Source organism: Patiria miniata, unplaced genomic scaffold, assembly GCF_015706575.1.
Source record: "Patiria miniata isolate m_02_andy unplaced genomic scaffold, ASM1570657v1 HiC_scaffold_3, whole genome shotgun sequence".
NCBI classification, from domain to species: Eukaryota; Metazoa; Echinodermata; class Asteroidea; order Valvatida; family Asterinidae; genus Patiria; species Patiria miniata.
Genome location: NW_024037069.1, coordinates 28,426,840 through 28,442,623, shown reverse-complemented (window position 1 = coordinate 28,442,623; position 15,784 = coordinate 28,426,840). Strand labels below are relative to the sequence as shown.

At 40.7% G+C, this 15,784-nt stretch overlaps 1 protein-coding gene across 1 annotated transcript; it reads left to right on the top strand.

The window, feature by feature from the left end:
* Window positions 1–1,837: 1,837 nt before the first annotated feature.
* Window positions 1,838–15,233, top strand: LOC119736627 (tyrosine-protein kinase receptor Tie-1-like). Its single transcript, XM_038210641.1, has 18 exons — window positions 1,838–1,913; window positions 2,645–2,806; window positions 3,585–3,866; window positions 4,235–4,633; window positions 5,230–5,388; window positions 6,181–6,450; window positions 6,845–7,303; window positions 7,487–7,606; window positions 8,066–8,211; window positions 8,852–9,125; window positions 9,713–9,823; window positions 10,684–10,847; window positions 11,577–11,690; window positions 11,895–11,965; window positions 13,453–13,493; window positions 13,763–13,862; window positions 14,361–14,466; window positions 15,159–15,233. Exons 1-18 carry the CDS (start codon window positions 1,838–1,840, stop codon window positions 15,231–15,233), a joined length of 3,129 nt encoding a protein of 1,042 aa, XP_038066569.1.
* The last annotated feature ends 551 nt before the right edge of the window (window positions 15,234–15,784 follow it).

The following is a 15,784-nucleotide window of genomic DNA, read 5'->3' as shown; positions in this document are numbered from 1 at the left end:
TGCATAGGGCCTTCGGGAAAAAATTGGGGGCCTACGAAAAATTTGGGGGATTACGAACTTGGGGGAGGGCCTACGAAAATTAACTATTTGAGGGGTTATATAATAGATCAAATATTGTTACACTGACATGTTTGAAGTTTTGTGTTCGAAAATGCTGAAAAAAACCAAGAAAAACAAAACTGATCAAGTAGTCTGGTTCCCTGACTCCACTAAATATAAAATGGATCAATTTACAGATGCCGGAAAATTGTAAGGTAATGGTACCAGTCTAGCTGGCCTGCACCCGTTCATGAACATGTAACCAATAGCAAACAAAAATTGGACTGAAAAAAAATGCCAGGTGCCATAATTTTACAGGATGCTTTAGACTGTCATTTACCAACATCCTATTAAGGTTTTTCGTAAAAACTTGGTAGTTTTATTTTTTGATGTTTGCATATGTTGTATATTCCCTTTAACGCATCCGTCAAACCGAATTTCCGAAAGCCTAATCACGTATTTGTAATCCTTTAAATGAAACGTCATGTACATTCATTTATTTGAATGATGCAAAATGAAATCGAAAATGAAACCAGGATATACGTCGTTTTCAAATGTATACATTTTCCAAAATTTTCCGGGGAAAGCCCAAACATTATTAACTTCAATCGTATGACTTGCTAATCTTAGCCCTTTGTGTCCAAAATAGTGACTTTTATTCGAGGCAGTCACGCGTCAGTGCCTATAGGCCTACACGTACAAAAGTGCAGGCTAGTTCCAGAAATACAGTAATGCAAAAGCGCATGATAATGTACAAGCCTACCATGGTACCACTGACTTTCAACTTTTCAGTTTAAGTGCTGTTTTGGTATTGTAACTTCTCAGTGTTTCTAGCAGGAAGATCACGGAGCTGTCCGTTCAATCTCTTGAAGGGGATCGTACACCCATGCATGCATTGTGACTGCCTAGTAAAGTAGTCGGAAACGCACTGAGTGAGAGATTCCACGAGACATCAGTATGGAGAGTCCGTCAAATGATTCCGTGGCTCCGAAGACAAGCATTTTGCAAAGTTTGACTGCAAACTTCCGGGTTCACGGTGGTCCTTCCATGACGTATTTTGTGATTTTTCTACTAATACTGTCGAGATTTTCCAACGTTTCGGGCAAGTTAAAGCAGTCGCAGCTTGTTATCTATTGAACAATATTTAAAATGAGCAGCAAAAATATTCGATATTGACTTCAAACTTATTGCACTTGTAATATAAAACTGAATATCGTATTCATATACCAGTGCATTCAAATGTAAAAACGCAGAAAGGTCTATGTTTACACGGTGCATCTTACAGTAGTGCCAACAGCGCGTCCTGCAATTTTTTTTTGCGAGGCTCTAGCGTCGCCGCGGAAACACGTAGCACCATTATATCTAAATCGTTTTAATGCTTGAAATCTTAACTTTATTCCTGGTAAGTATTTGTTCGATTTTAAAACGGGTTTTGAAATTATTCGTGTTCAAATAAAGAGGCAAGTCAAAAACAAGCTCAACCGATTTCAAGGAAAATCAATGTGGGACGGGAATGATTCATCATGTTCATGATGTGACGAAGTTACCTTTTACTTTCTGTGTTTCCTTTTCTTTTCGATACACGTAGATTACACCTTCAATAACTTCACAATATTGTTCTTCGTTTCGTTTCAGGTTCAATGTGTTTTAATTATAAATCAACGGTGTTTTTTTTGTTTGTTATTTCAACAGCATTGTTGATTCAAACCAATATACAAACCAACATCAATAACATCAAACCAATATACTCGCCAGGGATAAAAGTTGAGATTCCAAGCTTTAAAATGGTATAACAATAATGGCGGTACGTGTTTCCGCGCCGACGCCAGAGCCTCGCAAAACAAAGTTGCTGGTATTTTGGGACGTACTGTATAGTATAACACCGTATGGGGTTAGGGTTCTAAGCCAGTGAGCTATACTTTTTCTACTGGTTCCAAAGGGGTCAGTTTTTGCACCTGAGCTGATTTAATTACACATTGAGTCACTGACACACTGAGCCTCCATGGGCGTCGCCAGGAGTTTTTCTAGAGGGGGCAAAGCACATTTTCCCCCTGAAATCCCTGTACTTTTCCAGCATATTCTCGATTTATCATATTTCGAGGACGGTGGGTAGGGACATTTGCCCCCCCCCCCCCACCCATTAAATTAACAGCAATATGACTTCGCACTTCTTTTCCTTCTTTTTTTCTTTTCCTTTTTTTCCCTCCTCTTTTTTTTGGGGGGGGTGGGGGGGGTGGGGTGGGGGATTGCTTTTCCAGGGAGGGGGGGGGGGGGGCAAGCACCACTCCCCATGCCCCCCCCCCCCCCCTCACGACGCCCATGTGACTGACTCACTGGCACTCTCCCCCGCCGACTGTCACTGGAGAAAATCCCACCTTGGTCCAAAAGTTTGAAAAAGGATTACCCCGTACAACACCAATGAATGGGCTAAATAACCCGGCAAATTGTGTAAGCCAGGCGCGTGAAAAGACTTCAAGTGAACCGCCATGCTGAATCGATGACATAGAATTTTGCGCGCTTATGGCCCAGCTTTACTAGGCCTGCCATAATTGGCTTGTGTTACATTAATCATTGTCTTACTGTCAAAAATTCCATGTTGTTGCAGGCACGTGCCCGACTGGGAAATTTGGACCAGATTGTCTGATTGATTGTCACTGTGACAACAACGCTGCCTGCGAGAAAGACAGCGGCTACTGCAGTGGATCGAATGGAACATGTGCTGCTCATGCATTCCAGTCCGATAAAAATGCAAACAACTGTCAGACAGGTACCGAAAATCTGAAAGAAGTGAACCAAATTAATGAACGATGAATTGTGATTTATTATACAAATCCTGAATAAATCCCCGTCCTCTGATTGGCCGTTCAGTCATCACGTGTCATTGAATTATTCGTCCCAAGCCACGGCCGGCGGCACTGCAGAAATATAAGTTTTATTCCACGGTACATAGAAGTTCCATTTCACGGTCACACTGTCTGTGGCTCTGACCAATTAGATGATGATTAATTCAGGTGTTGTATATAAAACAAATAATGTTTGTTTCGCATTCGTGCAATGGAAAGAATAATTTCATGAGGTGACAGATTGGATGTCCCATTATGGAACATTCCATCTGGCACCTCATGAAATTATTCTTACCATTGCACTCATGGGCAATAACAATTTGTGTACCGTGCCACATTTTATAAAGAAGTATTTCATATTTCGAAGCAATTCTGGCATTTCATGTTTTTGATTTTCTTTCTTTCCCAGCTCTGGTTCTGGCCATTGCTCTGCATTGAAATCTGAAAAGACGTTTGCAATACCTGAAGTCGGTTATAAAAATCAGTTGTCTTAACTTTTACTATCATATTTATAATACATTCGATGCACGTCGAACATAAGTCATGAAAAAATGAATAAATCCTCTTTGAGCATAATTACTTACAGTAGGCCTAGTGGAGGTGGAATACAGACCAATTTACGTTTAAAAAGTCGTGCAAGTTGGACACTCTGAGGTCGACGAAACCTACTGATGCAGTTATGGTATTTTGGTTATCAAAAAGGTGTCATTGAATTCCAAATGTTGACGATGCCCAACCAAGGCCAAGATGTGACATTCAGTTGTGCAGCTACGTCGGGCGACGCTCTTCCAGTAAATACACTTGTCCTAGCAGCAGAAGCAAGCAATAGCTCAGCAGAATTCTCACGGATAGCAACCGTGACGGAAGGGATGGTGCTCAACAACACATTCACCGCGTCTGGACTGCTTGACGGTCAAAACGTCTACTGCTATCTTCTACATAACAGTAATCCCGTGTGGACCTATCTAACTGTGTCCCTTTTTGGTAAGAGTGATCTTTCTTATTTAGTCTTTAGTCTTTCTGATTTATTTTTTAACTATGTATAATGTTCAATGCCTAACTTAGTACAAATTTACACTGCAGAAGTGAGCAAATGTTCAACCTCACATTTAGTCGCCTAATTATCGGATGTATTGTATTTTAATCATTTAAAGTTGAAGCTGCCTGGAATTTGGTGTCACAATAGAAATGATATTTTCCTTTTTTTAAAAGCCAATAAGTTAGAGTGCGCCTGGGATTAATTAGGCCCCAAAATGCCCCACATATTTTAGCCAACTTTGCGACATGGCTTTTCATATGACCAAATGCAACGTCAGTTACCAATCATGTTTTATATTCGATTGTATTAACAGTTCCCCCATATCTAAGCCAGCCTCCTGTAGTAGTTGCTGGGCCAGGATCAGTGACTGTCAGCTGGCAGGCATGGGGATCACACGTGGATGACTCTGGAGATGGACCAATCATCAGATACATCGTGTACTACATGAGTTCAACTAGTGCATCATGGACAATGGCTGATGAGATACCAGTCACAGACCAGTCACAGACTGCTTACAGTTTTGTAGTCCAACCGCTGGATCCAAGCACTCAATACCAGTTCAGCGTGGCTGCTGTAAGAGATGGACCAGGAGGCCAGGGATCTTTCAGTCCTGCATCACAGTCGATTTATCCTCTAACAACATCTCCTCCAGCTACTGAAGGCCCTACACTTGCAGAATCTTCAACCGCAGCACTCACTACTCCTGTCCTAGGTATGGTCGGTATGAGGATCATGAAGTCTCGCAGTATATGAGCAAATAAGTGCGAATGAAATTTACAAAGATAACCTTTGACTTATACTAAACCAGTAACTTTTTTTCACTTACCTCGAAATCACATCCTTAATTTGTATCGTAGTCACAGTGCTCTCGGCTGAGAATGCCTTATTAATTAATGTTTGTATTGTGAAACTGGGAAACAATAACATAAAAATAGTGAATGGAAATTGTATTACAAACAAGTATGCTCGGGATTTGACGAAGAAAGGAGCTAGGGTCACCAATCTGTTTTGGAGATGGACATCTCAATCTTTTCATTTCATCAATCATTCCGAATGTGGTAGTTTTTTTTCAGGGGGGATACTTTAATCAACAATTGTATGCAGGCTGTGTTTAGCAATTGGGGGGGGGGGGGGTGGTCCAGAAAGAACATCTTGCCAGGCACTTGGAAATTTCAGCAACTTTGCTAAGTCAAAATGAGGAATGGCGACATCACAGTCAACACGTTAGATCGTCTACCGCACGTCCTGCATTTTGTTCAGCTTCGTCAACCAATGAATCTCTGTCTTCTTTCAAAATTTGTATTTCAGGCACATGTCCGATTGGCTTCTATGGACTAGATTGTCTGCTTGATTGTCACTGTGCTACCAACGCTGCCTGCGTGAGAGACAGTGGTTACTGCAGTGGATCGAATGGAGTCTGTGCTGATGGATTCAAGTCAGATATGAACGCCAACAACTGTCAGACAGGTAAGTAGGCCTATATACATGTATACCTATCTCTTTCTGGGCAACCGGGAAAGCCCGTCCGTTGTTCGATCCAGCTGTGACAAAATTGATAAATCCCCAGATTTAACCGGTTTTACTGGTGTCAGCAGCAGAAATTTAACCGTCAGTGAAGGCCATAAATATATCAATGGAAAGTTATACACGTACATTTTTTTTAAAGAATTTTGTAAGAAGCATATACATGGGTGTCGCCAGGATTTTTTTCTTGGGGGGGGGGATCACATCCCCCACCAAATCCTTGTATACTTTCTCTAGCATATTCTCGACTTATCATGTTTTTTCGAGGGTGGATGGGGACATTTGCCCCCCCCCCCCATTAATACCCCTGCAGACGCCCATTTCGTTAAATGCGTGTTAAATTAATAGCAAATATGTCTTCACACCTCTTTTTTTCTCTCCTTTTCCTGGAGGGGGGAGGCTGTTTTTCACTGATATCCGTCTACAGAACTAAGAGCAAGAGCAGGGATTTAAAATGTAGGCACGATGTCAAATATGTTTTGACCCAGTCCCAAATCGGAATCGTCTTCATTTATTTTCAATGTAAATATAAATAAGAACGAAATAATAATAAAAGTGTTCTTTAAAATCTCTGTGTTATTTCCAAAGTAAAATTCCAAAACAAAAATTCTGAAAGTCTGTGTCCTTTGTTTCCCACAGAAGGCCGGAATTATAAACTGTCAATGATTGGTGTTCAAAAAGACTGAATGGTGTTATTGGTAGTGATCATGACATGGTTCTTTTCACGATCAACAGGTATCATTGAATTTCAAATGTTGACGATGTCCAACCAAGGCAAGGATGCGACATTCAGTTGTGCAGCTACGTCAGGAGACGTTCTTTCGGCAGACTCAATTTCCGTGGTAGCCGGAAGCTCATCGTTCCCACGAACAGGGACTGTGACTGAAGGCATGGTGCTCAACAACACGTTCACAGTATCTGGACTGATTAACAACCAGTTGGCCACCTGCTATCTAACTCATAACAGTCAAGCTGTATTCACAACTCTGAGTGCATCTTTTTTTGGTAAAGAGTTTTACAGTGAAATCTCGCTCAGTCAAACTCTGATAACTCAAAACAACTGATAAGTCAAACAAAGAATCCATTCCCTTCAGCAGTATAACAATGATATACAACCCTGCTTAACTCAAAACTCTGCTTTGAAATTTTGAACTTGTTCCCTTGAGGTTTGACTTATCCAGATTGAACATTCATATTGCCACTGTGTATTGTCTGCACATTTCTATTGCTTGTCTTCTTTTTAAACACCCTTATACAGCCTTGAACTATACAAACAAACTCAACATTTCCCTAACGGTGATTTCTTAATTTGTGCTTTATTTGATCGGCTAAAAAATTGCCTTATACAAGCATGACCAAATGCAGTACAGTGACAGGTATGAATATGATTGTATTACAGGTCCCCCATATCTAAGCCAGACTCCTGCAGTCGTTGCTGGGCCAGGATCGGTGACTGTCAGCTGGCAGGCATGGGACTCACACGTGGATGACTCTGGAGATGGACCAATCATCAAATACATCATTTACACCATGATTTCAACTAGTGCATCATGGACATTGGCTGGTGAGATATCAGTCACAGACCAGTCACAGGCCGCATATAGCTTTGTAGTCCAACCACTGGAACCAAGCACTCAATACCAGTTTAGTGTGCAAGCTGTAAGAGATGGACCAGGAGGTTCCGGGTCTTTCAGTCCTGTATCACAGTTGATTTATCCTCTAACAACACCTCCTCCAACTACTGAAGGTCCTACCACCACAGAATCTTCAACAACAGTGTCAATACCATCTTCAACGTTGGTGCCTACATCATCGGTAACTAGGCCTACTGTACCAGCACTGACCACAAGAGTGCAAGGTTCGGGCAAATATTCCGTTGATTTTTTTTTAAGTATCAGTTTTTCATCTTTGTGTAAGAAAACATCCATCAGACAAGTGCATTCGGTTTAGGTCACATTAGCCTAATATCTTTGGAGAAGGGGGGGGGGTTGAGCGATGCCCTAAAAAGTTCATATTATGTTCATTATCTGTGATATTATAGGAGTAACTCGCGACGATGAGCCGCCAACTGAGGCAGATTTTGTCACGAGGTCGTCAACAACCGCTGAAGCAGATTTTGCCACGAAGGAACCTAAAGTAACAGAGAAGCCATCGAATACAGGTAAGGTCGTTAGGAAATGTTTCAAAATCCCCCCCAAAAATACACATGAAACTGCAGATATTTTTGATACACCTGATAAATATTTCGATTAAGCTTTTTTATTGGTCCATTTTGTCACAGTATATAGCCCTATCATAATATGTGTTTCCTCTATAAAAACAAACATGAAATGCCTCGTTTCGGCTACAAACAAAATCCGTCTTGGTCCTAGCCTAAACGCTATATTATTTCAAAGTTTTTATGATTGGTTTGTCGTTGAAACTGTTTTTACGTGTATTTTATGTGCATATTGTTCGATTGAAGTCTTATATTTTTTGATGCGTGTAACAGTCTTGAGTTGATTAGTTCGTTGTTGTATAGGCCTATCGTCAGGCGTTTGTGCTATAAGCTCACCAGGCATTTCAATTTCAGTTATTTATGATAATTTTCCGTCTCCCTTTCCAACTGTGAACATTGCAGGTATATCAAACACTGTTGTGATAGCTGCCTGTGGGGCGTCTGTCTGTGTGATTGTAGCAATTGTTGCTATCGTCGCATTCTGCTTCTGCAAGCGAAGAAGGCATCGGACCCCAAAGCCTAAGACACCCGCTGAAAGACTCCAGTTGGTAAGCCATTGTGGACATACATACGATACCATCTTGTGCGTCACATATTTTAAAAAATCCACTAAGGTTTTTTTTCTGAAAGTAATAGTCGATCATGTTTACCACAGTTGTGGGCACGTGTGGTCTAGCGGTGGAGCACAGGATTCATGAACGTAAGATTGTGGGTTCGAGCCCCGCCGGGGCCAGGCGTTTCGTGCCCTTGAGTAAGGCGTTTTACCTCAATTACTCCTCTCAACCCAGGTGTTAAATGGGTACCAGCATTATTCAATGCTGGGAAGGTTACAGACTCGCTGTGGAGGAGGTGTGGCGATCCCCCCCACAGCAGCATATGAGTCTAGCTGGCCCAATCGCTAAACGAAAGAGAGATTGGCACTCAGTTCCTGTGAACTCAGGTTCGTCCCTTTACCTAAATTTACACTGCAAGCATTTCATATTGTATATTGCAATGACAAGCCCGACCAATTGACCTTGGGCGTAGCGAGGAGGGGGGGGGGCAAGAGTTGACACCCCCGAAAAAGCACTTTGTGTAGCACATTATATGTTTTCTACTTTCTACATGTATATCTTTTTTTCCATTCTGCCCATCTTGAAATATCATAATTCCATCATTTCGTGATATATCATATTTCATGTTTTGCAGAATGCCTACGAAAATAGAGTAGCACAAGAGGACGAGGCCCATTCCTCAGGTGATGACCGGCCAGCACCCAACACAGCGGTTGGTGACGGCTCGGTGTCAACATACGAGGATATTGGCCTGCCATCTTGGGCTAAAGACTGGACCATTCCATGGCCGAATATGATGATCGGTGATAAGGTCTTGGGTGATGGATACTTTGCCTTTGGTGAAGTTCTCGACGGTGTGGTGAAGATAGAGGGAGAGTTTTCTAATGCCGCCATCAAGAAACTTGAAGGTACGGTCTAAGTACATAATTTATTATGATATTACTATTTTGGTGGGGAGTGTAGCCTGGTGGTTAGGGTTCGTGACCCATGATCGGAGGGTCAGGGGTTCGAATCCAGCTGCTGGCCATATGTTGTGTCCTTGGGAAAGCCACTTCACCCCACTTGCCTCTCTCCACCCATAGTATAAACGGGTACCGGCATAAGCTGGAGAGTTACCTGCGATGGACTAGAAATGTTCTCAGTCGTTTCATGCTACTGAAACCGGGGATAAACGCCGGCCTGATGGGCCACATTGGCTCGTAACAGACTTAACTCTACTTTTTACTACTCTTTTGAATAAAACGCAGTGGTGTTTTGAAATGTCCTTTTGTCAACCACTTCGTCCGCTCAGAGGACATAAACTTTGGCATGTCCATATATTCTTAAAATTGTGTTTGAAATTATTTCGTTGTGTTATGCAAAGTAAAAGTCAGGATACCAAACATTTCAGTCCGCAAATCGCTGGACAGTTCGACAGTTTAAATGTTCCAAAACAGCATTGAACCCATAAATGATTAAAAATCTAACAAATATTCATATTCTATCTTTCCACCAGATAATGCCCCAACAAACGAACGAAAAACCTTCATGGTGGAATTTCGAGCTCTGACTCAAATTGGAAGGCACCCGAATGTTGTGAACCTTCTCGGTGCATGCCAACATGCCGGTAAACATTTTAACACAACAATCATCTTGAATGTTTGAATTCAATTATTGACTTGTTGTAATACTGGAAACGATTTGATATTCTTTCAACATAAACATGACATGTTACAGTAATTAAATTGAATTGTTATACTTCTGTCTTGCATACTATAATCTCATTGGCCTAGAACGATCACGTGTTAAGTTTATAAAAAGTCATGGCACACTCCATATGGGATATCACGTACGTGATATCCCACAGGGAGTGTGCTATGACTTTGTTCGGATGGTGTGAAACGCTGTATCGTTGGTACCCACGATATTTTCAGCATGTTTCACACATGAGTGGTAGCAGCGAACTAGCAGACGATCGGCTGTTTCGAGCAGGCAACATGTGTGAGTTGCTGTTAGATTGTCATGATTGCTGTGTTAACTGCCGTTTGTTTTCGTGATTTTTACATCGAAATCCAAAGAATCCAAGACAGAGGTATAACAAAACACCCTCGGGGCTATGCGCCCCTCGGGTGTTCAAAACGTCATAGCCCACATCACAGTGGTCGACAATTCTTAATGAAACGAGCCCTTTTTTCTCAATGTACTGTTATAAATCATAGGCTGTGTGCTATTAATGTATTCAAGACTGTTAGGAATAAACAACACCTTTGTTTTTTTAAGATTAACGTGTTTGTTACCTCTTGTCCAAGATGTCAAACATAAATTAAAGGACTTGATTGCAACAGACGCGTGTCCCTCAAACTGTCATGTATTTGTCATGAAATACTCAAGAAAACGGCAGAATCTTGTCTATTCAGTGTACACTCCAGTTTCCAGTAAAATTCAGTTGATCCATTTATGTTAAGTGATTATTTCATATCTTGGTAGAAATTATGTACGTGGCCACGAAGTACCTACCAAAAGGCGATCTCCGTTCGTATCTGCGAGCGGCCAGATCCACTGGCAACACCCAGCTACCTCTCTCGCCGCAGGAGCTTCTCCAGTTTGCTTTGGATGTTGCCAAAGGAATGCAACACATTACTGCATGTGGGGTAAGTAAGATTCATCAAACAAATAAGCGAAATGGATATGGAGCACTTAAAAAGTTAAAAGGGGCGTATTAAGCTCTCTTAGCAACAACTATACACTCAACCAGAAAAGAAAGTCTCCCCTTCCAATACTTTTTTGTCTAACTCAAAAACTACTGAGCACCTCTCGCTCAAATAACAACTAATCAGTACAGAAATTCCTTAGCAATCCAGCCATACTCTTTATTTGGCCCAAAACAGTGATAAAGTGTATGAATTTATGCACTTTATGGCAAATACCGAAAACAGTTGCACTTTTGTATATACGAGCAAGTTGTGGTTCACACTCACCTTGCACGCATACGAAAGTGGAACTTTTTTTCGGTACCATTTGTCATAATTTCTTTATCAATATCACTGTTTTGGGCCAAACAAAGAGTATGGCTGGATTGCTAAGGATTTTCTGTACCGATCAGTCGTATGATTTGAGCAAGATGTGCCCAGTAGTTTTGAGTTAGACAAAAAAGTATTAAGGGGGACTTTCTTTTTTGGTTGAGTGAACTTCAACAGATGCAAGCTTATGCAAGTTTTTAACTACGATGCTATCGATCTCTTCCAATCGCATTTGCCTAATGCGGCTGCCCTCCACAAGCTGAGAAAAAACCTAAGACCTCATTGTTAATGCATTAATTATGATATGTAAAATGTCAATTTGGTTGGGTTGTGTTCCCTATACAACTCTCTTTTTTGCAGGTGATTCACCGCGCTTTAGCAGCTAGAAACATCCTCCTCAGTACGGACCTGGTTGCCAAGATTTCCGATTGTGGTTTGGCGCGAAAAGAAGACGCTTACATCCCGCTGCCAGAGGTAGACTTAAATCATTTAAATGAGTCGTGCAATTTGTCAACATATCAGTTACAAGCTGTCACATGGTGTGCATGTCATGACCCAAGGTCCTCAGTTTTTTTGTGTGTTTAATGTTGACTCTAAAGTGGAGCTTTATTCCAAAAATAAGTAGGCCTAGCCTGCAGTTTGTTATGATTTCTCCGAACTTATTGTTCCTTTTGATAGAGCCGTGTCGCTACTCGCTGGCTGTCTCCTGAATCGCTCACGTCCAAGACATACACATCACAGAGTAGCGTGTAAGTATTTCACCAAACGGATGTGTATTCTGCAAGGGTTGGTTGGTTTGACACTGTAGAATCTGATGAGTTATATAGAACACAAAGGTAGAATGTCGATACCGCTACTTGCACAACTCAGTCTTGCACAGCTCGGTTTTTGTCCCTATCAAATGGAATAGTACTTATACAGGGTGAGTAAAAAAAAACCCGAAACCCAAATGTCGGGACTATTGTTTTAGTGAAGTTCTGCATGTAGCACTCTCAAAATATATGATATGAAAGCCCAATTCATAAACTTTGTTGCAGTACAAGAATCATTCAAATCACTTATGTACTTTTCAAGTTAAACACAACCATCGTTTTAAGGTTCTGTCCACGGATTACAAAAAAGTGCAGTGTTCTTTCGGCAAAACGAAAACAAATCACATAGGGATGTGTGTTAATTGTTTTCGTTTGGCTGAAAGAACGCACACCTTTTTGTGATCCGTGGACAGAACTTTAAAAAAGTGGTTGTGTTTAAAATCCGTAACTTGAAAAGTACATTAGTGATTTGAAGGATTTTTGTACTAAAAGAAAGTTTATAAATTGGGCTTTCATATCCTAGATTTTGAAAGTGCTACATGAAGAACTTCACTGAAACAATAGTCCCGACATTTGGGTTTCGTGTTGTTTTACTCACCCTGTAGTATACCCATCGACCACGTGGGCTTCGCTTACTAATTTTTGAGGATGGCCCATTCTCTGTAGTAGCCTATTTTATGATAAAACTTGTTAAAGGAAAAAAAACCCGTTTTATTGGTTAATTGGTAAAAAGGTAAAGGACCAGGACAACTGAGGAAAAGGGGTTCGTTTTAATGGAAATTCGCTGCCTGGTATGTTCAGTGACGTTATTGACACTGAGTGGTTTTTTTTTAAGACGGCCGGTTTTTTTTTTCTCTGGGCATTTTGTTGTTGTTGAAAGTTGCCCTTAAAAGCTTTGGCTTAAAGATCATGGATTAAGACGACTGTGATAAGAAATGAATTGTTTTTACTCATGGAAACCCGTTGACTGGTTGTACCGGTTTAAAAGGGTCCGTGGAATGAATTTTTCTTAGGAACACATTTTGTGCAACTTTCTACTCCTCTTAAAATTTTTAAAAACTTTTTGACATCCCTTTTTGTTGATTTTTTTGAGAAGTGCACATCTTTAAACATTTTTAAATGTCCATGCTTTTCCGGACAACTGAGGGCACTGTTGCTGTGATGTCATTTCAGGAAGACACTGTTCAGTGTAGGGATTTTCTATTCAAATCGTGAACCCAAAAATGTGCTCATCGAAAGCATCTTTGAGAAAAGTTTGCTCATTGGCTTACTGCTATCTACTGGCACAAAAAAGGAATCACCAAATAAAAGAAAATCTTCAACAGCTTCATTGTTAATTTAGGGCCTAAATACTATAAATACATCTCTCTCGTCCTGAGACCCCGTGATGATAGCCAGTTGCATATTTTGTTCTTAATTGCCAGGTGGTCCTTCGGAATCGTCTTGTGGGAAATCGCGACACTAGGTAGGCTATGAATATTAATTTCGTTAAATGAAGTTTATTTTCTATGTTCAATTGTGCGTATACTGTTGTTAAAGGTATTGGGGATGATGGGGTCACGGTAAGTATTTTGCTTCAGTGGCTTCGTCAATAATTTCCATATCAGAAGTTATCAACAAAATTGTCAAAACTACATTTAAATTTAATCACAGGTTTACGAACATTACATATCTTTGACTCTATCGTGAGGTAGGGCTCTCGTTTTATGTTTGTTTTCCAATCTATCTATATAGGAGCCACTCCTTATCACGAGGACACCAAAGCTAAACACATAGTGTCGAAGTTGAAGAATCGATACCGGATGCCCAAACCCAGCAACTGTGATGATGAAATGTAAGACGTACAACAGATCAACATTTTTCACCAAGTCTCTTTATTATCTCACATTGTCGTTTCATGGTTTAAGGATACAGAGTATATCTTGGTTGGTTTTTCTCCTAAATACTCCGCAGGGGAGTTTTAACAGGAGGCCAGAAACACCTGGGCAAACCTCTTCTCTCTTGGCGACAAGTGTCACTGGGTTCTTTTACGTGCATTGGATTACACAACACACGGGACCTACGGCTTGACGTCCCATCCGAAGGACGAAGCAATAATGGTTAAGTGTCTTGCTTAAGGGCATAAGTGTCCACCCGGCGGGCTCGAACCCACCTCACTGTTGCCTCTGAAACACCAGAGCATGCGTCCGGTGCTCTTAACCGCTAGGCCATGACACTCCATAATTAATGGTGGCACGATAGTCGGTACTTTCGTGATATTTCTAAAGAACAAAAAAAAATTGAAATACTCGGATATAGTGATGTAATCGGTATCCAAAATGTTGTTTTGCAGGTACAGGCTGATGTTGACGTGCTGGCAGGAAGACCCGGCCAACCGACCTGATTTCAAGAAACTAGTGACTCGCCTGACAAGTATGGCTGACAGCCAAAATGAAAATGTGAGTGTCTAAGTGGACATTTCTGAACTTGACTGATTGTGGACGTAACTTTTTATAAACGGTATTTTGTAGCGTTTTGCATTTCGCGGCTAATGGCTCATGACTGTATGTAATGGCGTCCGGTTTGCTTCGCAATTGCGATATTAGTCAGGCAGCTTAGGCCAGGTTTTGGAATGGATTTGGACATTCCGGACAAAAGCACCAAATTTTGCATTCATCTGATAGCACCCATCTTATCCAATTACATTATAGCGGCCAACTTGGATTTTTAAAGATGGTGGCCATTGAAAAAACTATTCCTACCTTTATCTCATCTTCTAAGCCAGTAAGGATTCAAATTTGGTGTCTAAACATACATTTTCAGGGCCAAGAAATGCCACTCTACCATTTGGGATAGTGTCAAATGGCTTAGAAGATGAGATATAGCTGAATATAGTTTTTCAATGGCCGCCATCTTTCAAAACCCAAGATGACCGCCATAATGCAATTGGATAAGGTGGTTCTTATCAAAAATTCAAAGCTAAGGTTATGAGGAGCATGTATGAAAAAATTGGTGCTTTTGTCTGGAATGTCAACATCCACTCACTTAGCTGCCTGACTATATACAATAAGCCGCGCTAAAATGGGTGTCATCTGTGTGCAAATGCCCTTTGCTGTTATTTCAACTTCACAAAATGTTCGTTCTCCAACAGGCATACATGCTAATGCTACCGCAAACTGAGCGATACATGAACATGAAGATTCGCCCAGAGCTGGATGGCAACTGACCATAAAGAAGGTAGCATCGAGGCTAAAGATGAATGGATGGATAGTGGGGAACCAAGGCAAAAGAGACCTTTTTACATTTTCAAATACAATGTAAGTGGAAGACGCAGGCTTTGAAATTATATTTGTGTACAAGAGTCAAATCAAGCTTGCTATATATACTCAGTGTTTTTCATTACATTATTATCTTCCTGGGCTACTATTTGGGACTGTTTGTTAGTAATTTCTACCTTTTACACATTTGTTTGTACAAATGCATTATATAATCATATCTTTATATAATGAATTGTGATTATTATAGAGTCTTACTATTTTTTTCAAATATGTTTTTACCAATATCTACAAACGCATACTCATATTCTAACCCATATAAAGGGCCTATACATGTATACGTGTTATGTATTCCTATTTTTGATCTGATACACCGTTCCCTTCTGGAGACATGCACACAATAGGGAAAAAAAGATTGTATATGTCTCCACATGTCAATTTCTATAGATGAATACGTATCCACAAGGTTTTCAAGAAATAGATATAGAAATAGATTTTAAAA